Genomic DNA, 13,972 nt, shown 5'->3' with positions numbered 1-13,972 from the left:
ATTCCTATTTCACATATGTAAAATCCATGTTTGTGAATCTTAAGTATAACTGTAACAATAGAAAATGTGTTACAATGAAATAATTAATATTCAAAGTTAATATTTTGTTGAAATAGTTTGAGGAAATATTTGGTTTTAAGAGCATTATCTGAAACTAAATGAAAAGAAGTTAACTTACCTAAGTCTAATTTTGCCCAGGTTAGTGTTAAAAATTAAGGGATTACTTGTATTCGTATTACTATAATAAAAGCATTTACAAACTACTTTTTTTCAGGTAATTTTGAACTGCTCAGCCCTGCAGAGTTTATTGCATTTACTCAGTAGCCCAAAGGAATCTATCAAAAAAGAAGCCTGTTGGACAATATCTAATATCACAGCTGGAAACAGGGCTCAGATCCAGGTAATACCAGGGAAATCACCTTTACAGCTTCCACCTCGACTCATGTAATTGTTTTTCTTTCAGTACTAACAATAAATATAACATGTTTTTGTTCATTCTTGTACTGAAGACCCCAAGTTTCATAGTGTTATCTCATTTTCTAGTTCTTATTTGGTCAAACACATTAAATCTTCTGAAATTCATTCTTAGATTCTACTTTTTCTCCCTTTATTATCCATTTTTGTACTTACCAATTTCTTCCAGATGACTTGTGATACTTTAAAGGTTGCCTTTATTTTTGCCAAGTAAAATATTTTTTCTTTAGTGGACCTATGTTTGAGATCAATTTACTCTGAGAATTTTGAGAGTCATTTTTCTATAAATTGATTTGCTTCTTACATTTGTCTCTTGTATCCAAGTAGGATTTCAGCATTAGACCAAAGATAAGACAGTTCAGATGTAGTCTAGGTCAGGAAAGATTAAGGGAAGGAAAAATCCGAGAGAAGGAGAGCTTCTTAGACCAACAGTTAGATTTAGAGCAGATATCTACAGGAAGGCTCTTATTCCTTATCAAGGGTGGCATAGTAGATAATATTCAGTGGCATTCAGTTAGTTCTGAATGCCTAAGTAAGGATGTAAAATTAGCAAAGTTTACCTTTTTATCTTTTACCCATTCCCATCTCCTTTTCTTTGTTCCTTTCTCCATCTTCTGGAGCTATGAAGGGGATTAGAAAAAGAACTTGTTAACACAAAGTAATTTTTTATCAGTAGAGAAGGATGTATTTGTATTGAGAGGGCACATATATTATCTTTGAATAGGGGTCCTTTTCAGTGCTTCTTATTAAACCTCCTTTCTTCTCACCTGCCAAGTAAAGAGAGTCCAGTAACTTTTGAAAAGAACTAACCATTGGCCAAGAAGCTTTATATTTGTTAGGCACTAGAGGAGATCAAATTTTTATAGGTCTGCTCTGAGACTAGATCTACATTCACTTAATAATGAAACCTTCTAATGTTTAAAGCTCCAGTTTCTTGAAATTTTGGTCTTCCTTTAGGGATTGTCTCACTGGCTACCTTATCATCCCTGGAAGTCAAGACCTTTCAGGCTTTCTATTGTGACTTTCCTTGGGGACCAGTATTGTACCCTTGGAATCCATGATTTTCTGGTTTCTGCTTCTGGTCTATATTGGTACAGTTGAAGAGGCAAAAAAGGACCTGTTGATGGAGGAACCTTGAGTGTTAGCCTTAGATATTTAAACTTTATGACATTTTAAGTTCTTAAGTAGAGGAATGACATGATAAAAACATCATTTTAGGAATATTCTTTGGTGGTAGTATGCAAGGTGAATTGGAGGCAGGGAGACCAATCAGGTTATTGTAGTAAGTCTAGGTGCAAAGTGAGATCTTGGCTTGGAAGGTTATGGGAAGGAAAAGTTAATAGTTTTGACATGATTGTAGAGACGTTTTATAAGGTGTTGAAAATAATGTAAGAGTCTAGGGATATAGACATAGATTTGGAAATCATCAAAATGAATAGAGATGATAATCAAACATGTGGCAGTAGAATGAGAGTCCACTGGAGAAGGAAATGGCAAACCATTCCAGTATCTTTGCCAAGAAAATCCCGTGGATGATATTGGCATGCTATGGTCCACTGGGTCACAAAGAGTCAGACACAACTGAATGAGTGAACAACAAGAAGAGTGAGAATAAACGGGAAAGAATAAAGAATTGAGCCTTGTAGCCTATTTGAATTGGAAAATGTTTGTAAGCAACTAGAGATATAGTGGATAGAGCACTCAGCCTGAAGTCAGGAAGATGAGAGTTCAAACCAGTCTCTCTCAGATGCTCATTAGCTGTATGACTGTAGTCAAGTCACTTAACAACTATTCACCCGTTTCCTCATCTGTAAAATGGGGACAATATTGACGCCAACCTCCCATGGTGATTGTGAAGATCAGATGAAATAATATTATTTAAAAGTGCTTAAATTAGCACAGTGCCTGGTATAGAAAAGGCACTATATAAATGCTGTTTCTTCCCTTCTCCTCCCTAATTTAGAGATAGGAAGAACAAGAAATGAATAAATGAAAAGGAAGTATAAGACAGATAGGAAGAGAACCAGAAGAGAAAAATGTCATGCCCAGTATAATTCAATAATTATTAATTAGATACCTATAACACATGAGGCACTAGGCTAGATAGGCCCTGGAAATACTAAAAAATGACTATTTCAGAGCGTTATGTTCTAGATTGGTTTGAAGAAGGTTAAGGCTGAAAAAAAGGATACTCATGCTTTTTGGCTAAAAGGAATTAGCTGATGAAGTTGGCATTAAAAGTTCAGTCTATAGTTAAGGAGCAATTTTCCTGTAGACATCACTGATCTTTATCATTGCAATTTTTTCTTGTAGACTGTGATAGATGCGAACATTTTTCCAGCTCTCATTAACATATTACAAACTGCTGAGTTTCGGACAAGGAAAGAAGCTGCTTGGGCTATTACAAATGCCACTTCTGGGGGTTCAGCCGAACAGATAAAGTAAGTACTCACGTAGGAATGTGTTTTATAGTTTAAAAAAAATTACCCCTTCTATCCATTGTTTCTATCCTCTGTGTCTTTGGCAATGAATAAGTTGATTCATTTAACAGTGGGTAATGGAAAAGAAGATACGAATGAATAGCCTTAGCTTTCTGGGGGATCGTCACCTTAGTTCTATACTTAAATATGCATTTCAGCTTTCTCCCAGCTACATTTAGACAAATGCTACTGCCAGGACTGGTCCAAACCCTGCAACTCCTGGCATATTTATAGCCCTGAGAGGAGGAGGGGATTAGTAGTTTAGTAGTGCATAGTTTGGGATCCATGCAGGGGATATGCCTATAGGGATTACTTAACTTTTTCTGGAGACTCAAGGGGAAAGCTTGGGAAAGATTTGGGTCAGTCTGTAAGATAATGAAAATGAAGCTTATCTTTGTAAAGCCTTTAAGGCCTGTCTTATTTTATTTATAGTCCCTTAGGTCTTAGTAATAAAGTTGTGATTTTAATCTTGACCTGACTTTATCATTCCAAATTCCTTAGATTGAAAGTAAGTCCACAGTTTAGGAGCTAGGTAGCCTAGGACAAAAGTAATAATGATCTGAAGCCAGTCATATTCTGTATTTATAATATAGTTAGTTTATCCCATGAGTTCTGATTAGAACAAATTCTCTTCTCTGAATTGTAGCATTATATCTTGGTTAAACAATCTGTTATCCAAAAAAAGTGAACTTCTTTGCTTAAAGGGATCTGTGCTTTCCTGTTTTCCTGGTCCAGTAAGTTGGTTTCCAAAGATGTTAATTGCAGTTGTACCATATAGCACTGGTAAATCCTTTCCTTTTACTAGTTGTGGTTTTTTTTTAAATGTCTTCTCTGTCAATGCCAAATTAAATTCAATCAAAAGATTTATTGAGAATCTTCTATGTGCAGTGCTTTGTAGGCGCTTTGAAGTCTTTATTCTAAAGGAGCTTACAATATTATGAGGAGACAATGAACATGAACACTTGAAACATAAAATGAAAAAAGATAAATAACAAAAATGTAGGAGATAATGTTATAAAATAATAACCACATGAGTTATTTACTTAATAAGTAGAGTAAGTTCGGGGTAGGGAGAGACTGCAATGCTAGAGTGGTCCAAAAAAAAGATTTTTGAGCGACACTAGTTACTAGATGGAAAGGAAAAACGGAAATATCTTAGATGGATGTGGTGAAGAAGTCTTTTTTTAATACAATTTTTTTTCCAATTACATATGAAGACATTTTAATATTCATTTTTAAAATTTTGAGTTCCAAATTTTCTCTCTCCCTCACTTCCCCCCTCCCTAAGAGAGTAAACAGTTTGATACATGTTATATATGTGCAATCATGTAAAACATTGAAGAAGTCTTGAAGTATGAGTGAGCGTGATATATAGTAAGAGATGACTATGCTCGTAGTGGAAACTTTTTTAGTTCAGTGAGTATTAAATACTACTGCTAGGTGCCTAGATAGATAGTGTCACCTTTTGATTATTATTTTGCATTTTTAAGCAATGAAAGAATCCAATGGTATAATTATGTATATCACATGTTATATATTCAAAATTCAGCTCAAGTACTACTTCTGCCTAAAACCTTTCCTGATTTCTCTCCAAGTGCTAGTGCCCTCTCTTCCCAAACTACCTTGTATTTATTTTTTATAGGTTTTATATATATATACACACACACACACACACGTATATATGTGTGAATGTGTTGTCTCCCTTGATGAGAGTATAAGCTCCTTGAGAGCTTTGAAATTTACTTCTTCATTTATTTAGTTTTGACAGTTCCACAGCTATATTCCACCTCCCTCTTCCACCAGCCTTCCCAAATTTGTTTCACCAACCTGCTCCACCACCAGTTCATTCTTTGAATTTACTTTACCCTCTGATTGTTTCACTTACCTTTTCTTACTTACTGTGTCTTGTCTTGCCAACAATACTTTTTTCCTGCTTTGAATCTTCCTCTTCACTAGTACAAACCCCTCCAAATCACCTACACAGTTTCCTTCTCCTTATTCAGCTCTTCTCCTGCAGAAGTACCATTCCAATAACATCTTGGAGTAAAGAAATGATAAAGTTCAGAGTGATGACAGGAAAAGGAAAAAATGTTTAGTTGTTTTTTCTATTTTTTTTCCTTCTAAGAATCCAGACAAATCCTCCTTATGGTAAATAGCAGCATGACTGATTGAGGCAGGTGACTATTTTTATCTCTGTTAAAGTAACAAGACCACCTTAGTGCAGGTATCACATGATGTAAAGAAACTGAGCTCTTTCTTAGTTTGAATAAAGTGCTTTTTGCTTTGTTGTTTAGGTACCTAGTGGAACTTGGTTGTATCAAACCACTCTGTGATCTCCTCACAGTCATGGACTCTAAGATTGTACAAGTTGCCCTGAATGGCTTAGAAAACATCCTGAGGCTTGGTGAGCAAGAAGCCAAGAGGAATGGCAATGGCATTAACCCTTACTGTGCATTGATCGAGGAAGCATATGGTAAGACATTTAGTCTTTAGATGACCTTGAAATTGCTTTTGTTGCTATCTCTCACCTTTTATGGGTCCCCTTTCCACATTTGTGATGCATAAATTTGACACAGGTTGCAAGTGTCCTTGCATAGTAGCTGATAATATTATTAAGAAGTGAATCTCTGCAATAGGATAAGAATTAATGTGAGCCAAGAAAGCCCTTGCCTTCAGTTCATTGATATTTTCCTACCTGGCTAGCTTCTTAACTCTGTAACCTACCTTTATTTCCTATCTTGCTTTCTTACCAAATGTGGATGTTTGAATAGCCTGTACCTGCCTTCCAGTGTAGCCTTTCTTTGTTCCTCTGGAAGAGAAGATTTGGAAGTCAAGAGAATCTGCCAACTCTTAGTTCTGCCAATTTGAACCCACTTCCAAGATTAATCTAACCTGACTGCCTTAGGTTTTTAACTGTAGTTTCTTTCTCACACTTCATAAAATGGTTCTAGGATTAGTAAAATCATAGATCCAGTCCCTATCCTTGAACTCTTTTATAGTTATGGATAGCTCATCCTGCTCTTTGCTTTCTGCCTTACTTTCTGACAATTGTGGTCCCTCTGATAGCTATCACTTGCCTGCCAGCTTAACAACTCCCTTAAACTCTAGTAATTGGGTCAGTAAGAAGGCAGAGAGCCCCAGTCCACTTGGTAAAGTCAAGCTGTCAGTCCTACATTACATCAGACCCTTGACATCGCCCTTAGAAATAGAAGACATCGAACAGTTAAAATACTCATTTACCGATGTATGTGTTCAGTTCTGCTTTATTTTTGTTTTGTTTTTGCTAATCTTTTTGTTTCTAATATTCCTCGTCATCAGTATTGTCTGTCTTATAGTTTAAGCTTTTCGGGGTCGTAGCACTACTCAGTGTTTGGACTAGATGGTCTCTGAACTCCCTCCCCTCTTTAAATCCTGTGCTGTCCTAAGATGACAGTTAGGAAAGTGTGATCATTTTCTAAGATTTCCTGATACTGTTGGTGATAGTTCTAACTAGGTGTCAGGTATACCTGGGTCTATTGTGAGATGTGGCTCAAAACAGGTTCTGAGCCATATTGCTGAACAGTTCTTTAAATCCAGAAATATTATGTCACATATCACCTGTAGTAAATATATTGCAGATAGTCCTTTCAGATATTGGTTATGTCTTTTCAAAGTATGTAGGCTTGATAAAACTTAATTTAAAAAAATTTTATGTTTATGTTCATGTTGTTATCCTCCAGTCTGCACAGGATTGGTTAATGTATAGCACTTAGTAATACTGTATGCCTGGGTGAGGTGGGGGAGTGGGAGTGGGGCCAGCCGTTCAACTTACTTTTCATTTTGCTTCCTGGTCTCTACAGCAGCACAGAGTGTTATGATAAACAGAAGTCTTAGTTAGAAATTATGACACAGAACATTTCCTTCTTTATCTAATCACCTATTGGCAGATGCAATTATGGACTATTGTGTAAATGTATGTTATTCTCAGATGGTAGCTCTGGATTTTAATAAAATTTTTGTTGTGTGACATCCTAGAGTGATTACCATCAAGTGAACTATGTGCATAGTATACTTACTCTTTTATGATTTTTAGATGGATAATTCAAGAGATCAAGAAAAACTCTTAAGTTGTAAGGATCATAAGTATTTTATTATACCAATGAAACTCATATATATTTAACTAACTACTAGATAAAGGATAGTAGAGACAGCTCAGGTAGAGAACTTGGGATTGGGAGTCAAAACACCTGGGTTCAAATCCTAGCTCCTGTACTTAACTGGCTGTGTGACTTTGGGTTACCATTCCTGTGCTTCGTTTTCTCATCTATAAAATGGGGATAATAGTATTTTTCAAATGAGATAATATTTATAAAACACTTACGACAGTGTCTGTTACACAGTAGGCAGTTAATAAAAGCTTATTTCCTTTTCTGGTGCCTACCTCACAGAATTGCTGTGAGGATCAGATAAGGATGAAAAGCATTTTTAATGTGAAGTGCTATATAAACATTATTATGTAAATATGTTTCTTTGGGGGCTCTATAGTTTCATAGAATCTATACTCAACTACATTTACCTTTGTTGTATTTCATGCTTGCAGGTTTGGATAAAATTGAATTCCTACAGAGTCATGAAAACCAGGAAATCTACCAGAAGGCCTTTGATCTCATTGAGCATTACTTTGGGACAGAGGATGAAGATAGCAGCATCGCACCTTCAGTTGATCTTGACCAGCAGCAGTACATTTTCCAGCAGTGTGAGGCTCCCATGGAAGGTTTCCAGCTTTGAAGCAAAGTTCTTAAATGTTCCTGTGTCAGATCAGGCTACTCGATCAAGTCCTTTTGTGGAGCCCACAGCCCTCATGGAGCTAATTTCTCAATGTTTTCCATAATACTGTTTGCGCTCATTTGCTTGCCTTGCGCACCTGCTCTCTTACACACATCTGGAAAACCTCTGGCTCTTTGTGGTGGAATGCCCTCTTAACAAAGGGGTAACCAGAATGGCCCACCCTCTTATGGAAAACCCCATAGGCTTTGGACATCGGCATTTACATTTTACAAGAGTTGTGTGGGAACATTTATATTAATATGGATCCTTGCCTTTGTTGGAAAAAAAAAATTATTGCCCCTTTGTTCCCCTTTAAATGGAAAAAAAAATTATACTGACAAAAGATAATACTAACATATATCTTTTATTCCACACAACTTGCTTGCAAGTCAAAAGAGATGTAGACACATTGTGTGTACTTAAGAGTTCTTTTCTCATGCTCTTCCACAGTAACGCCTTGGATTAGTTGTTGAATTTCTCCAACCAAATTGGCATTAATCCTTACTGAGATTGATAAACTCCCCACCCCACCCCATCCATACAGTTCTTCAGATATTAAAGTAAGCCATCAGCACCCCCATCATCTTCAGTCTCTGGTGAATGTGCTTTTTGGTTGTCAAAAGTGACGAAGAATTAATTGACATTTTTATTCTAGAAAGTCTAAGTACCACGATCTGGGTTGCAGATCCCCTTAGAGGAAAAGGGATAAAGGGGCATATATGGCTGTTGCTCCCCTTTGGTCATGAACATTTTAGGATTTGGAAGTGGCTCAGTTTTAATGCTGTTATGAGGACTCCCAGAATTAAAACCTACATGACATCTCCCCAGACCTGAACACAATGTGACTAGAAGCAGTGTCTCTACATTGATGAAGAAATGTTTCAGGCTTTGTGGTCCTGACCAAGGTCCTTAAGGTATTGAAGTTCTCCCTAGGTGCTCTCACTCTCTGTGGCTGTCAGAAAACATCCATTTAAAGATTGCTTGAGGATTATTATTTTTTTTTTTGTTCTTGGCAGCTTGATCTTAACACATTCATGCTGTAAACACGACTCTTTTAGCCTAAACCATCTTTAATCTGTTTTAATATTAACACCAGGAATAATAATAATAAGAAAATAACCAGGAAAACTGGATAGTGTTAATGGTTCTTCCAGCTGTGAAATATAGTTCTGACCACAGCTCCCCGTCTTATGTCCTCCTTCCCCCCACCCCCCCTCAAAAAAAACCCCACCATCTCAACATAGTACTATTTGAATTGAAGAGGGGGCATGGATCTTCTTGTAACTTCACTGATGATTTTATTCCATCCCCTTACTAGTACTACAGTCCTTGAATTAGTGCTGATGTACATCTGGCTGTGTTGGTGAGGTGCTGCTTTGTGCATGATGATCCCCATCTGTACCGACAAACAGTACCTCAGCTGGTCCACAGCATGTTTGAACTGGACCTTCGGATGAAAAGCTGAGGAGCTTAATGCCAACGCCAGTTCAGTATGGTTTCTTCTCAGTGCTAGTTGGCCATCTGGATACAACGTTGGGACGCCATCAGAGAAGACTTGCTGTTGCCCTTCTGTGCCAATGGGTTCTGAAGGAAAGCTGCTCACTTCTGTTTCTGAACATGCCCTTTCATGCAGCTTTGGATTTTTTTCTTGTTTTCTAGGATTTATAGTCACCCCAAAGTAAACCATTTGAAAAGTTACCGTTGATGAGCTTCCCTACATCCCTGGGGAGCTCTTCTGGGTGTGTGGGATGTGCAGAGCTTTCATACCTCATCGTAATGCTATTCACCATTGGCCACTGGCAACAGCAGCCACCTGACATGACCTGACTTAAAAATCGTTTTTAAAAAGTCATTCAAACCGGAGAGATGTAAAGACTGTGGACATTGTCAGCTCCAAGTGTGACACATGCTTCCTTCACATCCAGTCTGTACCTGTGTCTGTGCTCTTGGATGAATAACGTCTGGTGTATGTATATTAATCTTGGAGCAGCCCCTGAAAAACTAGTCCACTCCATCCACAACTGTTACTTCTTCTAGTGCTGCTTTGTGCTGAAAGAACATCTAGTTTACTGCACTTGACCTGTAAAGGGACTTTGATTCTTTGTAATTTTAGGGATAAATTAGGTGGTTAATTTAAAGAAAAATCTTCAATGTTGCCTTTACATCACATTAAAAATAACTTCTCTTTCAGAAGGGTGATAGAAGCACTGATTCGTAGCAAAATCTTGTTTTTAGCTTTGACATTTTTTTTGTGGCTGGATTTTTTTAAATTGTAAATTACTGATAACATGTCATTTCTATAGGATCTGTTTTAAATCATGTACCTTTTATTGGACAGTATAAAAATACAGCATATTTTGTAAACCAATTTGAATGGAAAAAATATATAAAGCACAGCAGAAAGTTGTTTCCCCTGAGTTAGTAAGAATAGTGTATGTTGGGAATTTTTGCTAGTAATGGCAGGTGCCTAAATGAGTGAATTAAAACAAAGAGTCCATTTAAAATGTGTTCCGTCTTTCTGTCCAAAACAAGGGAATTTTTCTTTTCCCTGAAATGGAGCAGGTTTGTGAATTATGATATATGGGCTACCTCAGATTCTTTATAACAAAATTACCATTGTATAAATTTTAAGAAATTATTTTACTGCAGAAATTCTCCCTCCCTTCCCCACATCCCCAAGGCTGGAGGGGGTACTATTTAGATAGTGGAAGATATCTAGTAGGAGTCCCTCTTTCTTAAAAAAAAAAAAAAAAAAGCTTGTACTTTGTCCTATGGCAGTTCTACTTTGTCACTGCTGTTGGCTTGCAGTTTAGAGGTGGTTCTACAGAGTTCAGTGGTTTGAAGCAAAATAGTCAAGAGAGGGAGGGAAAGCAGTAGTTCATAAGAAGCAGGATTTACAGCAAGCTATGGGACTGTCCTGAAAGGAGGGGGAGAGGTGTGTGGAAGAGGAATAGGGGAAGAATGGACAACTGAGAGTGATTTATTTGTAGCAGCTGCTTCCTCTCAGCCATGGAAAGCCTAGCTTCCTATGTTTGCAATTCTCAATTTTCCCAGTTCCTGAGTTCCTTCTGACTTGCTGTGATGCTTTATGTTTCTACATGGCAGAATGCTTTTTTATTTACTTTTAATTGATTTCTCCCAAAGAAGTAATTTTTAATAGTAATTTTGTGCAATTTTTTTTTAGCATATATCAATTTTTTCCCTTTCAAAAAGATCTAATTTTATAAAGGTGGCCTATATTTGGACCAATGTGTAATTAAGTGTTGGTATGAAATGAGTTAATTATGAACTACTTACTTTTGTTTTCTAAAGTTCCTAGTTTGATCATTTCATTAATTCACTTATTTTGAGCCAGCCACAAAGTGCGTGTCACCAGAAGTATATGTGTTAATTTTGTTTTTTGATGTATTAATTATTGAATGACCCAAGTATATTCATTTCAACACTGTGTAAAGACTCTCATTATCCTTCGAGGCATAAATTATAAATTACCCCTTTTCGTAGTTCTTTATTTTTCCAGAACTTTCAGGTCTCAATAACTCCAGTTAGATTTTATTGAGAGTGTCAAAGTGGAGAGAAATCAATGACAATCTAGAGAGATTATAACTAGGTAAGATTGTAGTGGTAGGAAAAAGGGATGACATGGTACATGTAGACAGAAAAGAAAGCTAAGACTCGGAAACAGACTTTTCCATGGGTCTTTTGAATTCTCTCATCCTTGCTAATCAGTTGCTTCTTCCTCCTTCATTGTCGTTTTCATTTACTCTTAGTTGCATGCCATGGAAAACTCACCCTTTGGGTGACATTACTAAGTAGTTTCTTCACAAGCCAGCTGATCTGAACCTGAACCAACTGTAAATCTTTTTTATTGGCATAGTTTGAGTCAGTAGTAAGCCTCACTCTCCGTGATATTCATTTGACTAAACAATCCATATTTCAGAATCAAATTTCCTCAAAACATTATGTTGCTTTAAACTCTTCTATGTCATTTCTGTCAGGCAAGTTTAAGTAAGTTTGCTTACCTAGAGCAAAATTATTACCAATATTTAAACACAGTCTGGGGTAATGTTAAGAAGGGGCTTTCTAAGGTCAGAAGTGTGCCATGTTCATTTTCTTCTTTGGATGCAGTGGAAAAGATAAGTATCCATCTTGAGCTGAGATTTGAGTAGTATAAAAAACTTTTTCTGCAGAGTGGTTTCAACATGAAAACGTTTTTCATGTAGTATGGTAAGTAATAATTTTAATATATATGCGTACACCCACATGAATCCGATTTAAGTAATTGCAACATTGCCAGAGCAGCATGGTTGAGTAAGAACATTGTCCAGACTTTGCAAGGATCCTTTGTTACTATTCCATATTTATATATAGTTGTTCCTTTCTAAAAGTGACCAAATAGGTCCTGTTTAAGTTTGGAGAACTATTCAGAGCCCGTCCCAGTTTATACATCTGTAAAATGATGGAGTAAAGTAGATGACTTGAAAGGTCCCACAAAATTTGAGAATTGGAAGGGACTGCAGTCCAACTATCTAGTCCAGCTAATCAAAGAAATCACCATCATAGCACACCTGGTGAGTGGTCATCATCCAACTTCTGCTTAAAGGCTGCCAAGGAGGGAGCACCTTTCCCCTCTGGAGTCAGGCCACTCCACTTTTGGACAGCTCCAATCATTAGAGATTTCTTCCTGACTCCAGACTCTCTCTAGCTTCCACCCTTTGCTCCTGATTCAGCCCTTCCTATGACAGTCCTTCCAACACTGGAGCACAATTATTGTATCTCTCTCCGCGACCCCCTCCCCAAGGTTTTGTGTTTTCCTCCAAGCTGCATATCCCCTATCTTCAACTGATCTTCATATGGATGTCCCTTCCAGCTCTAAAATCCTATGATGCTATTAGGACCATTTTGCTTTATTATGAACTACATAAAATAAGCCCCTACCCAAGTGGAAATTAATGAGATTGCTTCTCTCTGCTTTTGAGTCATCAGAGCAAAATGCAGACTCTTAATGTTTTGCTAGCGTAGTAAAACTTAACCTGTTAATGAAGAGGATCTGTTCCAGTGACAGAATTCTAACTAGATATAAAAGCAACAAGAGACACCTAAGTTTCTAAGATGTCTGAAAAAGAAGGGCAAATTATTACAAACATAAAATGTCAATATCAAATATGTTAACAAAATATGTGATAAGTGTTTTTGAGCAAAAATATGGGTTAGGGTTACATGGAGGTAGAGGGAAGGGAGAGAATCCCAGAGGACAGGGAGATCTAGGGGAAGCCAGTGGAGATGGACCAGCAATTCCAGACAGTAAGCCATGCCCAAACCCCTCTGGATTGATCAGCCTCAGAAGTAGGAGGCCAAGTCACCCCAAAATGCTTAAAACAAGGGGAATTACAATGGGTTCCCTTATGAAACCAAAGGCAAGACTTAACAAAACTATTACATACAGAGGTCTCAACTAAAAATCTTTTAATGTATTTGTGCATTATCTTTCAAGAGACATGCAGTATGGTAAATTTTATGTGACAGTGGCTTATGTAATATTGTCATTTGTGTAGTGCTTTTAAGATTTACAGAACATTATTTTCTTTGACTTAACAATCCTGAGAGATGAGTACTATAGCTATCATCCCCATTTTACAGATAAGAAAAATGAGGTTCAGGTTAGGTGATTTGCCTATGGTGACACAGCTTATCTCTACTGCTTTTTAGAATATATGATAGGAATATTCTAGAGTTATCTAATTAAATGAGTGAGTCAATTATCGAATGTGTATTGGATACTATTAATAGGACAAAAGCCTGTTTTGGCAGTTAATAAGACCTGACATACAGCTTTAAGGTTTGCAAAGTACATGATTTCATTTGAACCCCACCACAACTCTGTAGGTAAGTACTACAGGCATTCTTCCCCATCTTAGAGGTGGAGTAACTGAGTGTCAGAGAAATGAAGTAATTTGCCCCGGTACATATAATTTAGCAAGTCTTGTAAGCAAGCTTTCAACCCAGAACCCTATTGATTACAGCATACTACTGTAATAAAGTGCCACTTTTTAGCTCTCAGTCATGGCATTGACAAGAATCTTCGGCTATGGGGCTTTTGAAAAAAACTAATAAAACCTTAATACTTTAATGTGTTTCTCCTTTTGCTACAATTTAAGGAACAGCCAAAATGGAAGGAGAACTGTCTTCTCATTCTTATATTATCACTTCTT

At 36.9% G+C, this 13,972-nt stretch overlaps 1 protein-coding gene across 1 annotated transcript in view; it reads left to right on the top strand.

Annotated features, from left to right (window-relative positions):
• The window catches only part of KPNA1 (karyopherin subunit alpha 1), an 80,331-nt gene extending 69,123 nt beyond the window's left edge, over positions 1-11,208 (top strand). The window contains exons 11-14 of the mRNA XM_027845137.1: positions 275-400; positions 2,788-2,915; positions 5,249-5,427; positions 7,534-11,208. Of these exons, the coding sequence (XP_027700938.1) occupies positions 275-400; positions 2,788-2,915; positions 5,249-5,427; positions 7,534-7,721 (621 nt within the window). The 3' untranslated portion in view covers positions 7,722-11,208. The remainder of the gene's footprint in view (positions 1-274; positions 401-2,787; positions 2,916-5,248; positions 5,428-7,533) is intronic.
• Positions 11,209-13,972: the final 2,764 nt, after the last annotated feature.

This window comes from Vombatus ursinus, unplaced genomic scaffold (assembly GCF_900497805.2).
Source record: "Vombatus ursinus unplaced genomic scaffold, bare-nosed wombat genome assembly UNPS02014959.1, whole genome shotgun sequence".
NCBI classification, from domain to species: domain Eukaryota; kingdom Metazoa; phylum Chordata; class Mammalia; order Diprotodontia; family Vombatidae; genus Vombatus; species Vombatus ursinus.
This window is presented reverse-complemented; position numbering and strand designations above follow the sequence as displayed.